We start from the raw sequence: 24507 nt of genomic DNA on the forward strand, positions 1-24507 counted from the left end.
TTTTGCTTATAATCCACAGACTCAAATCTTTTCTTACTGGAATCTGACTTTCTACACTCATTTGCAAAATGCCCTGCCAAGCCACATTTGAAACACTTGAATTTTGATTTATCCACCATGTTTCTATTTGGCTTGGCAGCTCCAAAGTTCTTCTTGAACTTGAGCTTGGCAAATCTTCTTGAAAGGAATGCTAAGTGCTCATCAATGTCCTTCATGTCATCTTGGCTCAATGAATCTTCACTTTCTGCAGCTAGCCCTTTACCCTTCCTTTCACAGGCCTTTGAAGTTGATTCCACAGCTTCCATCTTCACTTCCTTCTCCTTTTCCAGTTCAGCCACTAGTGCAATGGATCCTCCTTTCTTCTTTCCTCTCTCCATTCTTTCATCCTGCTCTATCTCAAGCTCATAGGTCTTCAAAATGCCATACAGTCTCTCCAAAGTAAACTCCTTATAATCTTGTGAGTTTCTCAATGAGACTGTCATTGGTTTCCATTCCTTTGGAAGAGATCTGAGAAATTTCAGATTGGAGTCTTTAGTCTGATAGACTCTTCCATGCAATTTAAGAGCATTTAGTAGCTTTTGGAATCTACTAAAAATGTCAGTGAGTGACTCACTTTCTTCATTGTGAAAATGCTCATATTGCTGAATCAGGAGCTGCATTTTATTTTCTCTTACTTGCTCAGTACCATCACAGATTATCTGTATTGTGTCCCAAACTTCCTTGGCAGTCTTGCAGTTGATGATGTTATCAAACATGTCTGCATCAACACCATTGAACAGAATGTTCATGGCCTTTTTATCTTTCCTGACTTGTTCAATATCAGGATCAGACCATTCATGCCTTGGCTTTGGAACAGATGGTTCATTTCCTGTTGCAGCTCTCATAGGAACATGAGGGCCTCTTTCTATGCAATCAACATAGGCCTCATCTTGAGAAAGCATATGAAGATGCATCTTTACCTTCCAATGATGGTAATTATCTTTATCAAGAAAAGGAATCTTGACTCCAACATCTTTCTTGTTCATCTTGCTGAATTGTTTTGATCTTTAAACTCTTTGTAGATTAAGAGCTTGCTCTGATACCAATTGTTAGTCCCTTAACAATATGGCAAGAATTACAGAAGGGGGGTTGAATGGAATTCTTGAACCTTTTTCTTGAAATAAAAATGTTCAACTCGATTATGGATATATTTGTTTTGATTAGCACAATGCGGAATATAAACTTGAATGAATCAAAACATAAGTAATTAAAACAAGAGGCTTTAAAAACTTTCTGGTGGATTTAAACAATTCCACCAGAGATATATTTAATATATCGAGAGGACTCTGTGTGCAGAAATGCTCACAGCTGCTTACAAAATAGAACTGCTAAAAACACAGGAAATGCTAAAGATAGTGCTTACAAAGATTTCTCTGTTGTTATTTCTTAGCTGTCTCAGTTATTTTTCTATTTGCTACTCTCTTGGTTTATATATTACCAAGATTACAAAGTCAAAAGAACTGAACAAATATAAAATCTAACAGTCTTGATCTTTGCTGCTTTTCGTCCTCTATTACCCAGTTAATGGGCTTCCACAGTGTACTTGTATCCAACTCAATGGCTGTGTGTCAGCTTTCACTGTTCAACTGATGTTTGAATCTTGATATGATCATCAGTCGACTTTCAGATCATCCGTCGATAACTTAATTGATCATCCGTCGACTGCTATGTTAAACATCCGTTGATAGTAATTTGATCATCCGTCGAAGCTTTGTTAAGCATCCGTTGGTAGTTATTTTGGCACTTGACTTCATTTCACTTATACAGAATTACAAGACATTGCTTATGTACAGTTAATCAACCTATTCTGCATATCTAGTTAAAGTCAACATGACTTATATGCTACTTCAGATTCTATACAAAGGTGCATACAACACTGTGCTACAAACTTATTATTACATAAGCTAATCACTCGATGGATAATAAGTTAATCATCCGTCAGGACTATAATGAGTTATCCGTCGGGACTATAATTCTTATCCGTCGAGTGTTACATTATTTCACTAAGTAAAATCTACTTATATGTTTTGTTTAGGTAATCATCAAGTACACAACATATTCACAACAGAATCCTATTGGGTTTGGATTATTGTCTAAGCCTATAAATACCCTTATAATGTAATCTTTTAAGGGAGACAATGAATGATATAAAACTTGTGTTTTGAGATGAACTATGAGTAGTTTTTCTTTTCTCTAAACTTCAATTACTGGATTGTTTTGAAGATTAGACTCGAATTACTTAGTTTCTGGATTGATCTAAGCAATTTGAGATTCAAAGTTCACGTTTCTGGATTGATCGTGTTCTTTTGAAATATCCTCTTCAAAGTTCACATTTCTGGATTGATCGTGTTCTTTTGAAATATCCTCTTCTTCTCTTATCCCTTTTCTTCTTCTTCTTTTCTTTCTTTGTGGAGATATCCACATCAATTTGGTATCAAGAGCCAAGGTTTTGTCTCCAATTTCGTAATTGTTGGGAGATCTAGGTTTCATCCTTTTTATCGAAACTTGATGTAGTCGCCACACGTAACACATGGTAATCAACAACAAGATCTGCGACATTCTCCACACTGACAATTATGAAATTGGAGAAAAAACCTTGGCTCTTGATACCAAATTGATGTGGATCTCTCCACAAAGAAAGAAAAGAAGAAGAAGAAGAAGAAGAAAAGGGATAAGAGAAGAAGAGGATATTTTAAAAGAACACGATCAATCCAGAAACGTGAACTTTGAAGAGGATATTTCAAAAGAACACGATCAATCTAGAAATGTGAACTTTGAATCTCAAATTGCTTAGATCAGTCCAGAAACTAAGTAATTCGAATCTAATCTTCAAAACAATCCAGTAATTGAAGTTTAGAGAAAAGAAAAACTACTCATAGTTTATCTCAAAATACAAGTTTTATATCATTCATTGTCTCCCTTAAAAGATTACATTAGAAGGGTATTTATAGGCTTAGATAATAACCCAAACCCAATAGGATTCCAAGAGAAATTCAATATCAGCTTGAATTAGCCAATATCCGAATCCTTCCAAGAAAAACAAATTCAAAAAACAAACCCAAATAGAAAAAAGACAAAAACCACATCCAAATAGGAAAATAAAATTCTAAGTGCTTAAAACAAGAAAAACCCTTTTAAGTGAAAGGTAAAAACTTGCAAGAAAAATTCTAATTAATATTTATATAATAATCAGCTACTTGTCCAACTTCATGCATCACTCCTTTATTCCTTGTTGTCCAAGTAAGCTGCATAACTCATGTTTGTGTCATCTCCAATTGAACATCACCACGAGCACACATAACCAAATCCAAATTAGTATATTCATTCCTTGATCCTCATCAGAGTGTGTGCAAGAGTGTGAATTTTCTAACCCCTAAACCCTTCAGCCTTGGGGGTATATATAGCCCAAAGGTAGGGTTTAGGGGTAGTTACCTCTAAATCAGGGTCGTTGGATCTTGGGAGCAGAGGACGCCTGCCTTGGGTGGATTGCTTACACGTGTTTAGGGGAGGACCACCTCCAGAGTGTCCTAACGGCCTCCTGACACGCGCCGTGCTTATCTGGTGGGTTGGTTGTTGATAGCTGTCATAGTCATGTGCCCACGTACCCTTCCTTGGCGGGTTGTGTGATGTGCATGTGTTTGCTGGGACCCCTCTCATGGTGGTCTTAGCCCTGATCCAGATCTGGGTATGCAGGTGAATCCGGGTGCGGGTCATGGGATGGACCGGGTCCGGGTCATGGGATGGACCCGTGCCTGGTCTCTCCATTTGATTGTTCTGGGAGAGGGGGGTCTTGGCCCATAGATCGAGCCTGGTATCCTTTAGGTCCAGGTTGAGTCCTAGCCGGGTCTCTTATACCCTATCAATTGAAGTTTCAGGCAGGCCCGCCATTATCATATTGGGGTGAATGTGTGCTCACGGCAGCTTATATTATTAACAGAATTCCTACTACTGCTCTGCAAAATCAAATTTCTTATGAGGTACAATTCAGGAAGCCAGTTGACTATGATAGCTTGAAAGTATTTGAATGTCTGGCATTCTCGTCTAATGTAGGATCTAAACAAGACAAGTTTCAGCCGCGTGGTATTTCGTGTGGATTTGTGGGATATCCGCCAACACATAAAGGTTATCGGTTGCTTAATTTAATTACAAATGAGATGTTTGTCTCTCGGGATGTGTTATTTAAAGAAAATATCTTCCCACTCAACACCGATAAGTCTAGTCTATATATGCATCCACTGCCTTCAGGAATGCCTCCTGTAATAACAAGTACTGTCCACGATGATGAGTTGATTGTGAAAGATTTTTTTGACATATAGCAAGATGGAAATACTGAAGAAATTGAAGAAGAAGCCTCAGATGACGAGAAAGAGGCTCAACAAGTTGATGTTCCTACAAGATGCTCTACAAGACAGACAAAGCAGCCTTATTGGATGCAAGACTATGTGTCACATCGAAATGCTCATGCTGTTGCTACACAACATGTAGAGCTCCAGTTTCAATGTTTCTTATCAATACTTGTTAAAACTGAAGATCCACTCACGTTCAATCAAGCAGTGAAATATCCTCGTTGGATTGATGCCATGAACACCGAGCTAGATGCTTTAGAAGAAAATGGAACTTGGGACATAGTGGACCTTCCTTCTAACAAGCAAGCTATTGGCTCAAAATGGTTGTTTAAAACTAAGTATAATTCGGATGGATCAGTTGAAATATACAAGTCCAGATTAGTAATAATGGGTTGCAAACAGATTCATGACATTGATTTTTCAGAAACATTCGCACCTGTCGCGAAATTAACAACGGTTAGAGCACTGCTTGTTGTGGCTGCTATGCAGAATTGGATTGTGTGTCAAATGGATATGAGTAATGCCTTCTTAAATGGCGATTTAGATGAGGTAGTATATATGAAATTCCCACCTGGCTATGAAGGACTTGGAAGTAGAATATATGCATCAAAGGCCTTGGGAAACTTGACAAATCGAAGCAATAAGGTGTGTAGACTCAAGAAAACATTGTATGGATTGCGCCAAGCGCCGAGACAGTGGTTTTCCAAGCTATCTGTGACTCTCAAGAAAATGGAATATGTGCAATCGAAGGCATATTACAGTCTTTTTTTGTTCACAAATGGGGACAACATTACTGTAGTCTTGGTGTACGTGGATGACATACTTATCGCTGGAGACTCTCAGCGGGATATACAAGAGTTGAAGAAGCTACTCTCTCAGAAATTTCACATGAAGGATTTAGGGAGTCCAAAGTATTTTTTGGGGTTGAAAATAAACAGATCAGACTCTGGGTTTTTTGTATCTCAAAAGAAATATACCACAGACCTGATCAAAGAATTTGGTCTGTAGAATACTACACCTTTGAAGCTGCCAATGGACGTCCATCTGAAATTAACTCCGAAAAAGGGAGATCTTCTACCAGAACCTGTGGTGTACCAGCGACTGGTAGGAAAGCTCATCTACTTGACTATAACGAGACCAGATATTGCATTCCCGGTGCATATTCTGACTCAATTTATGCAGCGACCTACAACAGTGCATATGCAAGCAGCAAAGCGATTGCTACGTTACTTGGCTGGAAACCCAGGGCAAGGAATCTTGTTAGCTTCCTCTTCAGAAGCTCAACTAATGGCGTATTATGATAGTGACTGGGCAAGCTGCCCAACAACAAGAAAATCAACCTCTGGATTTTGTGTTCTACTTGGCACATCCCCAATCTTATGGAAAACAAAGAAACAATCCCTTGTGGCTCGTTCTACAGCTGAATCTGAATATCGTGCCATGGCACTTACTGCGTGTGAAATAACGTGGTTGACAGCTCTTCTCAAGGATATGGGAATTTATGATCTTCCACCAATATTACTCAAGTTTAATAACAAGGCGACACTCTGTATTGCAGCAAACCCTGTCCTGCACGAGCGTACGAAACACATAGAACTCGATTGTGACTACATACGTGATAAAATAACTGCTGGAGAAATTATCACACAACATGTTCCCAGCTATGCTCAGGTTGCAGATATTCTGACTAAGCCTGTCTCGGTGAAGCACCATTACAGCCTTCTTAACAAGCTTGGAGTGACCTCTCAACTTGAGGGGGAGTGATAAAATTAGTAGACTATTCAGTGTTAAACAAAATAAGTTTTTAGTAAACATTTACTTTGTAATTGCTGGCAGGATATGTAGGGTCATGTATCATGGTGGCAGCTGGTGTGGTCCTTGCGTTTTCCCTTGCAGGTGCTTAGGGGTAAAGAAGTATTTTATTAACTTTGTTGGTAGTGTAGATTGGATGGATAGGAATATATATACCTCATGTACAATCAGTTGCAATTTGAATCATTGAGCATTTCTTTTTGTGCAAGACATATTGTCTCTACTGTCTTTTTCTCAGGATATTGCAGTGTGCATTATTTCTTTTATCAATCTTTATATTTTGAACTTGACTCACTTAATGTAGTCCTGCACACAAGGTTCACGACTCATCTTTCTTTGGATCTATAAGAGCAGATTGTTCCGAGTTTATAAGGGACTTGTGGTCCTATCTTGTTTATTTTTATCAGGCGATCATCGAATCTAGCCTGGGTGGTAACAAGGACTAATAATGGTTTGGGTCATATTTTTCAAGTCCATGAACCATATCTCCGGGCCCAATTGTTACGTAACCCAATAATATGTCTATATACATCTAATATATATTTAATATTTTTAAATTAATATTAAAATATCCAATTAATGCTCCGATTAATCCCCAATTTATCGATAAATCGCTAATCGATCTCTCCACCAATTAGTTCCGATTACCGATTTTTACAATACTAGTTTGAGATAATAATTGATTTTATGATTATTCCTAATAAATAAGAATATGACTTTGTTGTTAAATAAGAGTTCTAATTATTTCCGGACATTCTTATATTCTAAATTGGATGGGAGGCCTGGTGCCTCTCCCGCGTGCGATATATACTATAGGCTTATGTGCACCTTATCGGGTACTCCTTGTTTTGAATATGTTACGAAAAATTAGTGTTGCTTCACGACCGATTATTAGGGGCAACACAACGTCTAGATGACTGCAATATAATTTATTAATAAATAGAAAGACTAAATGAATATTTATTTCTTAATTCTTAAACATAATTTTGATACAAATTATTTCAATTACCACATACTTTATTGTTCAGTTTCTTTCTGTTATTTACCTACTTCTGATTTAGATTATTGGTACCGATTCATACTGTTCTGTCATTAATGTTACTTATTTATGAAATTATTTACCTGCTAAGCAATCATTAGCTCATAATTGTTTTATTATTTTGATCCTTCACCAAGACCAGATCAGGTGTTATATCCGTCACCCTAAGATGGATGTTAAACCGAGATTGTCAGTAGATCTTTAGGGTTGGTGTGCCTGTCCTATTAGAAGATTTTTAAGACGATTGACTAGTCCATTAGTTTGTTGTAATAAATTTTAAAATATTTTGTAAAAGTAAATAGCTAGACTTTAAGATTGTAAAAGCTTACGGTATAAATAGTGTTTGTTTCATACTATAATCTGTGACTGATCTAGTTGCATGAGTTATATTTATTATTTTATTGGGTCCCTATCCACAACCATAGTTGGATAGGGACCACTTACAACAAACAAATCAGGACCGTTAAAGCAAAAAACGGATGGTTGAGATCCGCTACTGCCGCAATGTTTCATTGCAGCATGACCCACAGACTCCATTTCCCTTTTTGCCCTTTATCTCTATTAATTCATTTATTAATACTTTTTTATCTACATAAATATTAATTTAATAAAATATTATTCTTAATATTTCTGATTAAAGATTGTATATTAAAAAATATTAAAAAATATTTTTATAATAAATTAAATATTATATTTAATATTCAATATTTTAAAAGTATTCAAACATTAAATGAGATTAATATATTCAAATATTTAATAATAAAGGAATTTTTTTTGATATTTAAATATTTTAATTATTCAATATTTTTAATAATAAATGAAAATATTTGAATATTTGAAAATATTTATAATGTTAAATATTATATTGAATATAAAATAAAATTAATATACCCCCGTAATGCTTTATTGCGGTAGTCGTTTTTCCTTACACACAGATTCTTGCAGAAACTAACCTTCAACTCAAAATTACACATAACAGAGGCGATTTTTGACAGTAAATTACACTCATCTTACTGCAATTACACAGATATCCCAGTAACAAATTATTCACAGTAAATCAAAGTCAGCCCTAGTAGTAAATTACACTCATCTTGTTGCTGCTGCTGTTTCTCCCTCTTTCTCTTTGAGGGTAAGAAAAAATACTCCTTTGTTTCTTATACATCTACAGTGATTCATTGTTTTGTTGAATTTATAGTGTTTTAAGGTCATGGTAACTCTTCTCTGATCCTATTTCAAACCTGTCCAAAATCTGGTGTTCACAACATGTTTGATAGAATGTCAAAATGAATACTCCCTCCTTTTTGTAATGTTATGTTTGAAAGAATTTCATGAATATGTATTACACCGTGACATAGTATGACAATTGGGACTAGTTTGTTGTAGCCGTGCCTGGAGCCGAAGTACAATGAAGAAGAGAAATATAGATATTAGGCCTCAAACATATGAATCATAGAGGCTACGGTTTGAAAAGTAAATTCGTATAGGTACTTGACCGAGGAAGAGAAATATAGATATTTGATAGTATTCACCTTCATTGCTGTTGATTCTTCAATAGGACTAGGTAGCAAAACCAGTCACAAGTCTAACTCACTATTGTTTTAGATCACTACACGAAAATAAAGATGAGTTTAGGAATCACCTATTTTCAGCTTTCTGTTTTTTAGCATTCGGTATTGTTTGTGTAATTGTGAATTTCATTGTGAGATAGATGGACTTGTTTAATTCTACTTATACTACGTGTATGGTTGTATGAGTTTATCGTCTGTCGCTTAATTTGCTGAGATAGGTGACTTAATTTAAATTTTTTGATTAAGGAGTTATCTAGTGCTCTTGTTTTGTTTCGAATTTGTGTCAGACAAATTTATGATATATTGTCAAAATGGATCCGTCATGTATTATGATTTGATTTTGATTTGTGAGTGGATGTATGTATTTATTATATGATGACTGCGGAGATATGTTTGCTTCAAGGGCATTGACCATTGTTATTTAAAGTGTGCATATACATGACGTCTTCCACTTCCATCACAACAAATGCTGAATAAAACACTGCTGATTTCTTCTTACACACTAATATACTGGTGTTACACACTGTTTATGCTTATAATTATGTTCTAGTTGTTTCTTTATTACAATTCTCATGTTTATACATTTTCACGCATTTGTTTGTTTTCTTTTTCTTAATTACTGTTTGTTTCGAGTTATACTGATGTGCTTTTTGGTTTAAAATATTGCAGATACTATGGATATGGAGTGTGGACCTCTTGATCGATCCTTGCTGACTATGCAGGACCGCCATATTAGCAGTCTAATCTGGGAGGGCGGGGATAAGAATACGGTAGATGTTAGACAGCTGACAGCGAGGATGGGTGAGTGGCATATACTTCCAGATCAGCAGGCTCTGTTGGATGCATATGGTTTTGGGGCGTTCGGCAACCCCCAGGTGGTTCGGCAGAATGACATCAGACTCATTACGGCCTTGATTGAGAGGTGGAGGCCAGAGACTAACACATTCCATCTGCTATGTGGGGAGATGACTATTACTTTGGAGGATGTTTATATGATTATGGGATTACCGGTTACTGGCCGTCCTCTTACCCACGGCGAGCTTGAGCACCCGAAGGCGTGGTTCATGAAGAACTGGGAGGATCCGTCTATGTCAGAGCAGGAGCGCAGGGAGTTCCATAAGGATGGGCTGCATTTTAACCAGTTGAGGAGCCGGTACGGGGCGAGAGCTGATACCAGAGATATGGATGCTGCTCAGATTGAGGTGTAGTGCAGAGTGCATACACGGGCCTATATGTTATTTATTATTAGAGGCGTGCTTTTCCCTACATCTTCGCGGGACGTGGTGCATCCCCGGTATATGCAGCTGCTGATAGAGGAGTCGGAGATTCGTGATTATGCATGGGTGCAGCTGTTTTGGCATACTTGTACAGATCACTGACTTTGTCGGCTGATAGGTTTGTTCGCACATTTAACGGGTGTAGTCTGCTATTGATGTTGTGGGCTTACGAGAGATTGGCACCCGGGAGGCCGGAGATTGCGCCTCAGCAGGAGATTCGGTGGTCGAGGGCGTGCGCGTGGGCCGAGCCGGTGAAGGTTAGTAGAGTAAACCCCCACCACCATACACGTAACTACCGGGGTGATTTGGACAGTTTACAGCTACACTGGGTGACATGGCAGCCGTATGCCAGACTTTACGAGAGAGAGGCTGATCCTGATGATGTTGATGCTACTCATTTCCCGGTGTGCCGTCATATGGCTCTTGGTCGTATCCCGCTGGTGGCATTTGAGATCATTGAGTACCAGTATTCTGATAGGGTACTGAGGCAGTTTGGGATGTGCCAGCATATACCGGATGATCCGTTTGACCACACTGTTATGAGGTTGGAGAGACAGTCTTCTTTTTAGCGGCCTCACCGTCTTGCTATGCATCAGCAGTATGTTGCCGAGTGGGAGAGTTATGTGGCTATGGGTGAGCCGGAGATTGTTGAGGGCGGGTTTGTATCTCTCGCCGAGTATATGCAGTGGTATAGATGGGTAAGTAAGATGAGGATCGCTCATTGTGTACCCCCTGATGGCGATATCAAACAGCCCCGTGACTGGTACCCTCAGCAGATGATGGGTGAGCGGTATGATATTCTTTACTTGTTTCCAATTGCAGTCTTTACCTGTTTTCCTACAACTACTTGTAAATGGATTAAAAATGAAAATAAGGACTTATTTAGGTTAATTTCCCGTGAATTATCGTTAATTCCCTATAACTACTTGTAAAATGGATTGAAAATAAAAATAAGGATTTATTTAGGTTAATTTCTCGTGAATTATCATTAATTCCCTTTAATGAAAATAAGGACTTATTTAGGTTAATTTCCCGTGAATTATCGTTAATTCCCTATAACTACTTGTAAAAAGGATTAAAACTGAAAATAAGGACTTATTTAGGTTAATTTCTCGTGAATTATCGTTAATTCCCTACAACTACTTGTAAATGGATTAAAAATGAAAATAAGGACTTATTTAGGTTAATTTCCCGTGAATTATCGTTAATTCCTTATAACTACTTGTAAAATGGATTAAAAATGAAAATAAGGACTTATTTAGGTTAATTTCCCGTGAATTATCATTAATTCCCTACAACTACTTGTTTATTTATTTGTAGTTAGAGAGTGCTATGAAGATGATATACATGATCCACATGCACGACCCTCCTAGCTGGTTCTATGATGTCATTCCCGATTTTCTCGCACATTATGATCGGGTAATGACTGAGTGGAAGGGTCTTGGATACAGTAGGCCCGCTTTTATCAGACCGAAAGATATTCAGCAGCCTCCTGTTGAGCGTCAGCCTCCTGCTGGAGATGCACGTGAGGTAGACATTCATGATACAGCTCCTAGTACCTCGCAACAGACAGCGCCCCCTATCTCTCAGAAGCGTCCTCGTGAAATACTAATAACTATCATTCACGAACTTATGATCTTTTTAATTTCGTCTATTGAATATGTAAATGACATGTGTGTCTTTAATTTACATTAATGGAAGGATGAGACTGGTGGTCCTGAGGAGGATACCGCAGTACTTGTCCCCCCTAAACGTCCATGTGAGGTATAAATTTCTAACAAAAGCTTTCATTTCGTGCATCATAGAACTTCAATTAATATGTCTGTGTCGGCTGTAATTGCAGGAGGTTCAGTCTACTGGTGATGTTCCAGCCACCCATGCTCCTACACATGTATCTATTCCCCCTCAGGTACAAATATTTTATAAATATTGTCCTCCTGTGCACTTACATATTTACAGCTTCCTGTGTTGAATAATGTTTATGTATTGGCTTGTAATTGCAGGTTGAGGTTCAATCTACTGGTGATGTTCCACCCGCCACTGCTCCTACACCTGTATCCATTGCCTCTCAGGTACAAATCTTTGACAAATATTGTCCTTCTATGCACTTACACATTTTTAGCTTCGTGTGTTGAATATATTTATGTATCGGCTTCTAATTGCAGGTTGAGGTTCAGTCTCCTGCTGATGTTCCACCCATCACTGCTCCGACACCTGTATCCATTCCCCCTCAGGTACAAATATTTAACAAATATTGTCATTCTATGCACCTAAAATATTTTAGCTTCGTGTGTTGAATATGTTTATGTATCGGCTTCTAATTGCAGGTTGAGGTTCAGTGTCCTACTAATGTTCCAGCCACCCCTGCTCCCACAGCTGTATCCATTCCCCCTCAGGTACAAATCTTTAACAAATATTATCATTCTATGCTCCTAAAATATTTTAGCTTCGTGTGTTGAATATGTTTATGTATCGGCTTCCAATTGCAGGTTGATTATACTACTCCAATACTGTTCCATAACCTTTCATGCTTTTCACAACAGAAGATTGACTTTTTTGAAGCTCTTTTTGAAATCGCTTAAACATCTCTTTTGTGTATATCTTGGAGGCATGTATCTCCATTGACGAGTTAGAGAATAGTCTCCTTTCCTTGTACTCGGTGTCAAAATCGGCTTGAACCTCCTGTAAATATTGTGACTCCAAAGCTTTTTGTGAATTCTCAATGAATTCTTTCAAACCGGTCGACGCTTTCACATACTCATCAAAAAATGAATTCATAGACTCGCTCCTTGAGGTGGTAGTCATACCGGCGGCAAAATGTTGTTTCATGAAAGCAAAAACCCATTGCCGTCTAATTGCATACATATCATTTAGCCAATTGTGATTTTCAAGATCATATTTCTCTTTCAAGTCCTCCCACCTATCTTCAAATTCCGTTGGTGACAATGACTTGTAGATACATGCATTAAAATCCTTCTTGAACTCCGAGTATTAAGTATACAAAGTAGATAGTTTCTTAGGAAACTTGCTACTAATATGCCACGTACAATATATATGGTTGGTGTTAGGCATAACCTCGGAAATGGCATTACTTAAAGCGATGTCTTGATCCGTAATAATGGTAATAGGTGGCTTGTTATCGACCGCTTCCAACCAAGTCTTCAAAACCCATCTATAAGTAGTCTCTTTCTCGTCCCTTATAAGTGCAAATCCAAACAAAATATTTTGGTAGTGGTGATTCACTCCCGTAATTGGAATAAAAGGCATGTCATACCTATTAGTCCGATATGTCGAGTCAAAAGTTACCACATCTCCAAAATTCTTGTACGCGCTAAGCGAATGAGGATCAACCCACACCAAACCCCTAACCCGATTCTCCTCATCCACATCCACTCGGTAGAAAAAATTGCCATCACTTTGTTTTTGCAAGTCTCGTAACAAAACCAATCCACACTCCGTATCAACGGAATCAAAAACCCGTCTTCGAATGTCACGTATTACATTTCGTACGTCTTGAGCGGAAAAACCAATTTTTTCAATACCACCACACGTCTCACTAAGTAAATTCATCACTTTCGGGGTCTCGATACCCGATTTGTTGAATAACTCAATCAAAGATCGGGTAAACGGATCTATGTTGCGTGATCTTTGTATGAAATTTACCTTATCTGATGTAACCATAACATGATTGCGCTCTAGGTTGACCTTGGTGTTAGATATATTTGATAATGTCATGGCTAATATGTTTTATGTTTAGATTTCAGATCTTATTTGAACAGAACAAATCAGTACTTAACTGATCAGTACTTATACTGGACGTCAGAACTTAAGGGATATCAGTACTTATGTTATCAGGAGATAAGCATCAGGAGATAGATATCAGAACTTAAGTGCTGAAGGACGATCAGATAAGGACAGTAGCTGATTAAAGTTAAGAAGATCAAGATAAACATAAGAAGAGATATGCATGAAGAAGGAATTCCGTAAAGAATGGAATACTTGGAAGGAAAGATATCTGATTGATATATATTAGGAAGCAGAATTATATTCCATATCAATTAGCGATTATCTTGTAACTGTGTAATATATAAACACAGACATAGGGTTTACACTATAAGTGTTATCATTATCGAGAATATTATTTACTGTAACCCTAGCAGCTCTCGTGATATTTTGTTCATCACTGAGAGATAACAGTTCCAGATTGTAACAGAGTTTATTGTTTCAATAAAGTTTGTTTTCTGTTACATAAGTTCTTGAAGTTTGATTTGATTGTAATAAACACTGTATTCACCCCCTCTACAGTGAAAGTGTGACCTAACAAGTGGTATCAGAGCCTTCTGTTAACACACATACAGTTAAAGATCCAAACACAATCATGTCTGACACAGAAACTCCAACTAAGCCTACCAAAACTGAGGAATCATCAAAGACATCAACTCAGAGTCGATATGAGACTATCAGAGTTCCCATATTGAGACCATCTGAATATCCCATATGGAAGGTAAGGATGACCATGTTTCTGGAAGCAACAGATCCAGAATACCTTGATAGAATCAAGGAAGGGCCTCACAAACCTACCAAGCTCGCTGTTGTAGTTGCAGGTGAAGTAGCAAAGACCGTACCAAAGGAAAAGAGTGATTACACTGCTGAAGATATAGCATCTATTGCTAAGGATGCCAAGGTACGACACTTATTGCATAGTGCCATTGATAATGTAATGTCAAACAGGGTAATCAACTGCAAGACTGCTAAGGAGATATGGGATGCACTGGAGACAAGGTGTCAAGGAACTGAAACAGTTAAGAAGAACAGGAAGACAATACTCACTCAAGAGTATGAACACTTTGACTCTAGGACTAATGAGTCATTGACTGATGTATATGATAAATTTGTCAAACTCTTGAATGACTTGTCATTGGTTAATAAGGAGTATGATCTTGAAGATACAAACCTTAAATTCCTGTTAGCTCTTCCTGAATGTTGGGATTTGAAGGCAACAACAATAAGAGACAACTACAATCTTGATGAAACAACTCTTGATGAAATCTATGGAATGCTCAAGACTCATGAACTTGAGATGGAACAAAGAAGCAAGAGGAAAGGAGGAAAGTCAAGGACAGTTGCTCTCAAGGCTGAAGAGGTATCCCCCAAACCACCTTCCTCAAAGAAAGACAAGGGTAAAGCTCTTATCATAAAGTCTGATACTGAGTCATCAAGTTCTGAGAGTGATGATGACTCAGATTCTGAAAGCTTGCCTGAAACTGATGCTGATGAGGAGATGATGAAGCTGTGTGCTCTTATGGTGAAAGGAATCACAAAGATTGCATACAGGAAGTTCAGGAAGGGAAAGAAGTTTTCCAGGAAAGGCATAAGTTCTGATAAGAAGAATTTTAGAAGATCTGAAGGAAGAGGAGGAAAGTCTGACAAAGGAGATTACGCTAATGTTAAATGTTATAATTATGGTGAGAAAGGCCACATATCTCCTGATTGCAAGAAGACCAAGAGTGACAAAGGCAAAGCTCTTGTCACAAAGCAGAAAAGCTGGACAGACACCTCAGACTCTGAAAGTGAGGAGAACTATGCATTGATGGCAAATGCTGATAAATCAAGTTCTGAGAGCAGTTCTGAAGCTGCTGAAACAAAGGTACCTCAGACTACTTATGCTTTTCATACTGATGATATTAATGAGTTGAGAAGATATCTTAAAACCATGTTTGTTAGTTATAGAGATCAAACTTTAACATGTGAAAGATTAACTTCTGAAAATCTTGCTTTTAGGAAAAGAAATGATTTCTTAGAAAAAGAGTTAGTCATGTTCCATCAAACTCAGAAGGATAGAGATGATGCTTTTTATGTTAGGGATGAAGTGCTAAAAATGAATGAATCTCTAAAAAATGAGTTAGAAAAGGAGAGAGAGATTATCAGAACTTGGACTAACTCTGGCAAAACAACTCAAAATTTGCTAAGCAGTGGAAACTGGAAAGAGGGCTTAGGTTATGGAGAAAATAAAAATGAAAAAGGAACTGTAGAAATTAAGCATGTTGATAAGCAAAAGCCGAAGTTAAAACCTGTTAAGTTTGTAACTGAAAAATCTGAAAATGAGAAATCAGAAGTTAAAAAGGAATTAGCTTCTGACAAACTAAAACAGGAAAAGACAACTGAAGTTAACTTAGGCTTAATGACAAAGAAGCAGCTTAAGCATAAGCTGAAAGATGTTAAGAATGCAAACAAGGTAAAATCACCTAGGAAAAACAGGAATGGAAAGGAAGGTGTGAATAAAAGCAATAACTATAAATATGTTCCTGATGCTCCTAGGAAAGCGTGTCATAACTGTGGAAGTTCTAACCATCTGGCTTCTTTTTGCAGGAAGAATAAGAATATTAACTCCTTATCTTCAAAATCAGGAGTTAAGAGTCAGTCTGTTAGATACAAACCACAAAATCCTTGTTTTCATTGTGGTAGTTTATGGTATTCCATTTATACTTGTAAGGAATATCATAGTTTGTACTATGATTATTATCAAATAAAACCTTCTTTAAAGAAAGTTTCTGTTGTTCCTTCTAGTGTAAGTTCTGATTCAAAGTCTGGTAGTATAAGTTCTGATAAGAAAACTGTTAACATAAAATCTGATGCTAAATCCGCTGCAAATGTTGACAAACCTAAAAAGGCCAAAGGATCCAAGCAAGTCTGGGTCCTTAAAACTAATAATTAGTGGTCTTTTTGATTGCAGGGCAACAGGAAAAATATTTTAGTTCTGGACAGTGGATGTTCAGGACATATGACTGGAAATAAGGCCCTGCTATCAGACTTTGTGGAGAAAGCTGGCCCAAGTGTTTCTTATGGAGATGGCAACATTGGAAAAACTTTGGGATATGGCAATATCAATCTTGGGAATGTCATCATTAAAGATGTAGCTCTGGTCTCAGGACTTAAACACAACTTACTGAGTATAAGTCAAATCTGTGACAGAGGTTATCATGTTGATTTCTTTGCAGAACATTGTGAAATAGTTAGTAAATCTAAAGAAAAAATTGTTCTGAAGGGATTCAGGCGTGGTAACATTTATGAAGCTAAGCTGTCAACAAGTTCTGATGGTTCTGCAATCTGTTTAGTGAGTAGAGCCTCAACTGAAGAAAGCTGGAATTGGCACAAGAAACTCTCTCATTTAAACTTCAACAAGATAAATGAACTGATCAAGAAAGATCTTGTGAGAGGACTGCCAAAATCAGTGTTTGTTCCTGATGGTCTTTGTGACTCATGTCAGAAGGCTAAACAAAGAAAATCTTCGTTCAAGAGCAAGACTGAATCATCAATTCTTGAGCCTTATTATCTACTTCATGTTGATCTATTTGGTCCAGTGAATGTCATGTCTATTGCAAAGAAGAAATATGCGTTGGTCATAGTAGATGAGTTCACCAGATACACATGGGTGTATTTCTTGCACACAAAAAGTGAAACTGCATCTATCCTGATTGATCATGTCAAACATCTGGATAAATTGATCAAAGATTCTGTGAAAATTTTGAGGAGTGATAATGGCACTGAATTCAAGAATCTGATAATGGAAGAGTTCTGCAAAAATCATGGAATAAAGCAGGAATTTTCTGCTCCTGGAACTCCACAGCAAAATGGAGTTGTTGAAAGGAAGAATAAAACTCTCATTGAAGCTGCACGAACAATGCTTGAAGAAGCAAAGCTTCCAACCTATTTCTGGGCTGAAGCTGTGCAGACTGCTTGTTTTACTCAAAATGCAACACTCATTAACAAGCATGGAAAAACACCATATGAGATGGTGAAGAACAAGAAGCCAAATCTCAAATACTTTCATGTATTTGGATGTAAGTGTTTTGTTCTCAAGACTCATCCTGAACAGCTATCCAAGTTTGATCTAAAAGCTGATGAGGGAATCTTTGTTGGATATCCACTTTCTACAAAAGCCTTCAGAGTCTATAATTTGAGAACAAAAGTGGTCATGGAATCTATCAATGTCTCTTTTGATGACAAGAAGATCACTGGACTTGAAGATTGCATTGATCATGATCAGCTGAGATTTGAAAATGAAGATTCATATTCTGATACCTCAAGTCCTGACAGTCTAAGTCCTGATACTGTAAATTCTGATGGATTAAACTCTGATGTTATTGAAACTGTGGTGACTACGTCAAAGGAAGATGCACCAATGCAGGGGGAGCATACTCAAGATATTATCACATCTCAAGAAGCATCAAAACATACATCTGGCTCTTCAAATTCTGATTCGTCAAGTTCTGATAAGCCAAGTACTGACAGTACTGAAAATCTAAATGCTGAAGGATCCAACTCAGAGAGCATAGTTTCAGGGGGAGCATCAGAAAATAAAACCGAAGACAGCATGAATCATGGGGGAGCATCCAGTTCTAGAGAAAATCTTCCATCTGCAAGGAAGTGGACAAAATCACATACACCTGATTTGATAATTGGAAATCCTGAGGCAGGTTGGTTTCTTGGTATAGCAAGAAACAAAAGTCAATTTCCACATCAACTGCAGAAGCAGAGTATATTGCTGCAGGAAGCTGCTGTGCACAGATTCTTTGGATGAAGAATCAGTTACTGGATTATGGGTTAACATATTTCAAAATCTCTATTTACTGTGATAATCAAAGTGCTATTGCTATGGCAGGTAATCCAGTTCAACACTCTATGACAAAGCACATCAGCATCAGGTACCATTTCATCAGGGAACATGTGGATGAAGGTACAGTGGAATTGCATTTTGTTCCCACAGATCAACAAGTAGCAGATATCTTCACAAAACCACTGTGTGAAGCTACCTTTACAAAATTGGTAAATGAACTTGGAATGATTTCAGGTTCTTTCTCTAAATCTGCTTAAACTTGTTCTATGTTATCAGACTTTATGATCAGTATTTACAGAATTAATCTCTTTGTATATTCTGTGCATTAATTGATAAATGTTTTTAAGTACTGACTGTTGTCTGATACATATCTCTTAACTCTAATAAGTGATATATCTGTTTAAGTAATCATTCAATCCTATGAGGATAATTGTGCTAGATACTGACCTACTCGTCTTCAATAAACAAATGATCCCATGAAAGAAGTAATTATTTCTGTGGAAATCTTATGACACAAGCAAATTCTGATACTTGAGCTTAGTTTAGTTTACTTTATTCATCTTATTACTAAGTCCCAAATTAGAATAATGCTACTCATATGTTTAAGTTCTGATTCTAGTAAAACTGCTGAATGTACTAAGTGCTGATAAACCTCACTTATCAAAAGAAGAAGAACAAGAATCAAAGAATAATATCAGGTACTCCTTTGAGATCTAGAGTAAAAATGTGAATGGGACGACCCAAGTGCATAGCTGGTATTAAGTAAATATGCATTAGAAAAGCAAAATATTTTCTTGGTGACTGTTCACACTCTATGATTACTGGAGAAATACTCTGATAATAGCATAAATTCTGATAAGCAGTCGTGACTCACTTACACTGAGAAGCCACTGTAAAAGAGAATTTCAAAGATGCATAAAATTAGCACAAAAACAGTTGAGGTGGACTCATGCATGAACTCATTTATCAGTAGGTTTCAGGATAATGACAGCTCTTTAGCAAAATTTTAATTATGACTTATTTCTAAGATGTACTGAAGTAAATCAGACTTTACTCTTTATTAGTTATTTAGCTTAATGCACACACGAATCACTCCATATGAATGATGAAATTTTTGTGGTGGTCTATGTTCTTTTAGACAAACAGTCACTGTGTCCCTTTGTACAAATTCTGAGGACACGTTCTAGTTATATGCTCTGATGATTAAGTCCTAAAGACTATAACTCAGAACTTGTATGAAAACTTACTAAGATAGATATTCCTTGTTCGAGTTAAGACATTATGTTCTGATGACTGTTAAGTTCTGGTATAGGTCTAAGTTCTGATTTTTCAGTCTAACCCTTTACTTGACTTATCTGTGAGTAAAATTTGGTAACAGTCTCAGATTAATTTCGAAATGTTGAAGTGGAAGATTAATAGTCTATGGTTAGGACTAATGGCACTCGTCCTTGAACAGTTCACTCTTGTTACATGTGCACATTCCTTTTCAAATGACTATTATTCTTTTTCAAGTCTAGGGAGACGAGGTAGACTTAACTCTATCTGTCAGCATTAAATATCTTCGCGTCTCCTGGCATTCTCTTGCCTATATAATCAGCCACTTCACATTAGCCCTTTCATCAATTTTTCTCACAATCTTAACTTCATATTCTTTTTCAAAAGCATCATGGTTCGATTCAACATGTTTTTGAATTACCAAAATTTTCATATGGAGCTAAGCTGCGCCGACTGGCAGCAGGAGTGGCATGTAACTGCCATTCCTGAAGAGATATGGGGCTCTGTCCCACAGGCGGTGCTGAACCAACTTCTGTTCTTCGAGATGGACTACCAGCTTCATCTTGATCGATTGGAGGCGGAACGGCGGGAAGTTATCCGTCAGCAAGAGCGAATCATTCGACTCGCTATCTTGTTTGTCGAAGATAGGAAGAGGAAGATGACTTAATCTCGTCTTCTTCCTGTTCTTCTTCATCCTCAGCTTTGTCAGGCTTCTTAGCTAGGACTAAGGCTGTTGATGTTAGATTTAGAAGCTTAGGACAAGAATATAAAAGTTCTGATGTAATTTCAATTTCATCAATGTATTATTTTGATATATTAATGGAATTTGTTTTAAGTCTTATGATCTTGTCTCTGAGAAATTTTGATACGCATTGATAAATCCTGATAAATATTCTGATGATCGTATAAATTGTGTCTGATTTTAAGTTCTGATAATGTTTTATCAGTACTTACTTAACTGATTGATTTTACTCATTCTCACACACAGTTTTTTTTCGGAATATTAATATTGCAGAGTAAAATATTTGAATTAGTGGGAACAATTTCAATTTTAAATTAAAACTGATTCACCTTGATTAATGGAATCTAGGTAAGTGGAACGGTTTGTTTTTCCTTGAAAAACTGCAAGTGGGTGGTAATTATTCCTTATTTACCGTGCCCATTACTTTTTGCCTTCTCTATGTAAAACAGGTGTCAAGGTATTTACCACTACTTTTAAATGCATGTCTGCCATGTGTCCTCAACGGTTACTTCTTGTGTATAAGTAAAAGAGAGCAAAGATTGTCAAATCTTTATTTACCATTATATTTTATCTCTCTCTTTACTTTTAAACTCTCTCATCTCCTGACGATTTTCTTTTCAGAGGCATTTTCTCAAACACATTACAGGTTACCGTTTTCTTTTCAAAACATAATGGCACCCAAGGACATTCTCTTTGATGGAGCAAAGTTTGTTCCTAATAACTTCTCTGCGATACTAAATACTACAGAGGCACCCTCTGAACTTCATTTTATTCAGGACTTTCTCACAAGTTCTGATATTGGGTTTGCTCTAACTGAGCCTACATCAATTTCTGGGATTCAAGTACTGGAGTTTTGGAGGAGTGGAGTATATGACAATGGTGGTGCTCACGGGTCCCCAAGTTTAATATTTTCATCAGGGGAAAATGAGTATGTTGTGACTCTGTCTACGGTTAGACAGGCATTACAGCTTCCTGAGGACTGTGTTTATTCTACTGTTGATGACTCAGTTCTTCAAAATATGATGGTTAGTCTGGGATATGAAGGAACATTGACCAAGCTTGGACAGTTGAAGAGATCTTTCATACGGAGGGAATGGAGTTTCTTCTTTGATTGCATTACCAAAGCTTTCGCCAACAAATGTACAAATTTTGATGCAATTCCCATATTCAGCCAACAAATCGGGTATGCACTTCTAAATCACACTGATTTTGATTATGCACGTGCAGTTTTGGGTTTTATTGGGGATAGGATGACAGAAGATCGCAATACTGTATATTTTGCAAGATTCTGTCAGCTTATTTATAATTTTTGTTGTAATTCCCCCCAAAATTTTGGTGATCTCATTCCATCTTTCAGAATAGCTAAGAGAGCTTTTACTGATTTATTATCTTCTGATAATAAAAAGGCTGTGTTAAGACCCCTCTTAATACCTTTATCTGTCAAACAAGCCTTAATCACCTATGATCCTGTTAAGTACACTGCACTTTATCCTGATGTTCAAACATCAGAACCTGGTTCATCAGCACCTACCATCTCTACTCAGCCACCTCAAACCTCTCAACCATCTCTCAGAACATATCTCAAGTCCTATGTGAAACCTACATCTTCCAAACCAAAGAGAACAAAGACTGTTTCTCACACACCTCAGAAGAAGAGGAGGATCACCTTGAGAGATGACTCAGATTCTGAGGAACCGATTCTTTCTTCAGAACCTGTGGTAACTGCAGCTGAGAAAAAGATTTCTCAGAAGGATTCTGAACTTGGAGGATCTAAGCTTCTCAAGAGGCTTAGAAAAATGACAATTCCTGACACTTCCAAGGACTCTAAATTACCAAGGACATACAAGAAACAGAGGGCAAAAAGGCCAGTTTCAGATGATGAGAAGGAAGCAGCTAAGGAAGGGGATCAGGAATCTCTGATCTCACAAGAAAAAGAATTTGCTCCAGTTACTTCTTCTCCATCCACTCCATCTCAGGAAACTGTATCTGACAAGGCTAATTTCCCATCTGTGTCTCTTGGTCATCAAGGCACAAGTGCTGATAATGCTGATCAACACTTAGTTGTGCCTGGAGTAATTTTCTTAGAAGCTCCAATAGCAACAAATCTTTTGCCAACAACTGTTACTGATGCTATTAAAACTACGGAATTATCTAAGTCACCTTCTCTGCATCTAGACACTGATGATCAGACTTTAGGTGAGCATCAGGATTTGGCTGTTGATCAGAACTTAGCATCAGATCAGCAATTAGAGGATGCTGACGCCTCCATTGCTACTCATACTGCTATTATATCAGATGATGCTGATTCTATAAGTTCTGATGCTGCACATGCTGGAGATACTGGTGATGCTGCTCCAACTGCAAATACTGATGCAGCAGGTCCTTCAGGACACATTCCTCTTTCTAAGTCTGAACTAGTAAAGAAGTATGTTACAGAGGAACCACCAGTGCCTTGGAGTGAAACTCCTGCAGGACAGGAGTGGACTAAGGAATGGAACTCAGTCTCATGTATTCCATCTGCATTACATCTTACTGAGCACTTTACTAAAGCTGATGAAATGTTAAATTCTGATGATTTCAAAGCTCAGCTTCGTGTCACTGCATTGAGTACTAAAAATCTACAAGGTCTTCATTCAACTACTCATGCCGAAATACACAAGATTCAGGAGAACTTTACTAAACAAGAACAAGTTTGGAAACTTGATAAGAAAAAGTTCTTTCAACCATCTATGGACAGGATTGCTTATATTGAGAAGACTCAAGATCGCCAACAAGCACAGATTGATAAAATTCTGCAAAATCAAGCTTCTCAGCAATCACAACTGACAGAAATCCAATCTTCAGTGGAATTGCTTATCTCTCTTCTACTTCCTGCTGATGCCAAAAAGGGGGAGAAAGTGATTAAGTCCAAATGCAAGGATGACAAGACACTGCAAGGAAAGGATGATGAAAAAGATGACCAAGGAAACTCTGGAATGGGTGGAGGTCATAGTCAAAGTAAAAGATTCTCATCAAGAAATGCTGAAATTGCAAGTCACAGGATAAGTTCTGATACTGGGAAGAGATTAAGTTCTGATACTGGTAAAAGAATAAATTCTGATGAACTTCTAGATCTTGATGATGAAATGTCAAGACAGTTATTTCTTCAAGAAAATCCAGGAATGGACTTGGAAAGTTTAAAGGAAGAAGAAGCTAGACTTAAATCAGAGAAAGTCACATCTAAATCCGAAGCTTCTGGTAAAAAGTCACTTCCAAAACTGAAAGGTATTGTGATTAAAGAAAAGGCACAAACTGAAGCAACATTTGCTAAATCACAACCAAAGATAGATCCAAGATCCAAGGGTAAAGAAAAGGTTGGTGAACCTGTTAAAGTTTATGTACCTCCTGAAGATGAAGAAATTATTGATGACAAAGATAATCTTGCTCTGACTTCAAGAAAAGTTCTTAAAACAACCTCTGACACAGCTCAAGTTGTTCAGAGTCAAGAAATTAAAAGTTCTGATATTCAAAAGAAGCAAGTAACCTCTGACACAGCTCAAGTTAACTTGATATCAGAAGGAAGATCAAAAACACTCCTACCAGGATTCACTAAAGCAAAACAAACTCAACCTTTGAAGACTACTGCAAGTCGTTTTGAAGCTAGAGTAGTTACTGGAAAGGAAGCAAGAGATAAAACTGGATTGGGAAGTGCTGATAAAAGAAGAGTACACAACACTACCAATGATCCAACTTCCTTGTGTGAACCAGGAATTGGAGCAACTCCTGAAAGATTGAATCAATTGGAATCTGTAC

At 37.3% G+C, this 24507-nt stretch overlaps 2 protein-coding genes across 2 annotated transcripts; one reads left to right on the top strand and one right to left on the bottom strand.

Annotated features, from left to right (window-relative positions):
* Positions 1-5417: 5417 nt before the first annotated feature.
* LOC141697544 (secreted RxLR effector protein 161-like) lies at positions 5418-6149 on the top strand. The gene has a single exon (XM_074501964.1). The coding sequence runs from the start codon at positions 5418-5420 to the stop codon at positions 6147-6149; it is 732 nt and encodes a 243-aa protein (XP_074358065.1).
* A 6431-nt stretch (positions 6150-12580) lies between these two features.
* LOC141697548 (protein FAR1-RELATED SEQUENCE 5-like) lies at positions 12581-13651 on the bottom strand. Its single transcript, XM_074501969.1, has 2 exons — positions 13157-13651; positions 12581-13063 (listed from the first exon to the last, which is right to left on the bottom strand). Exons 1-2 carry the CDS (start codon positions 13649-13651, stop codon positions 12581-12583), a joined length of 978 nt encoding a protein of 325 aa, XP_074358070.1.
* Positions 13652-24507: the final 10856 nt, after the last annotated feature.

This window comes from Apium graveolens, chromosome 11, assembly GCF_009905375.1.
Source record: "Apium graveolens cultivar Ventura chromosome 11, ASM990537v1, whole genome shotgun sequence".
NCBI lineage: Eukaryota > Viridiplantae > Streptophyta > Magnoliopsida > Apiales > Apiaceae > Apium > Apium graveolens.

Coding starts and splice junctions, on each gene's coding strand:
- LOC141697544 (XM_074501964.1), top strand. CDS start 5,418: ATGGACGTCCATCTGAAATTAACTCCGAAAAAGGGAGATCTTCTACCA.
- LOC141697548 (XM_074501969.1), bottom strand. CDS start 13,651: ATGAATTTACTTAGTGAGACGTGTGGTGGTATTGAAAAAATTGGTTTT. Junction 13,064..13,156: donor TAAGTAATGCCATTTCCGAG/GTTATGCCTAAC, acceptor TAATACTCGGAG/TTCAAGAAGGATTTTAATGC.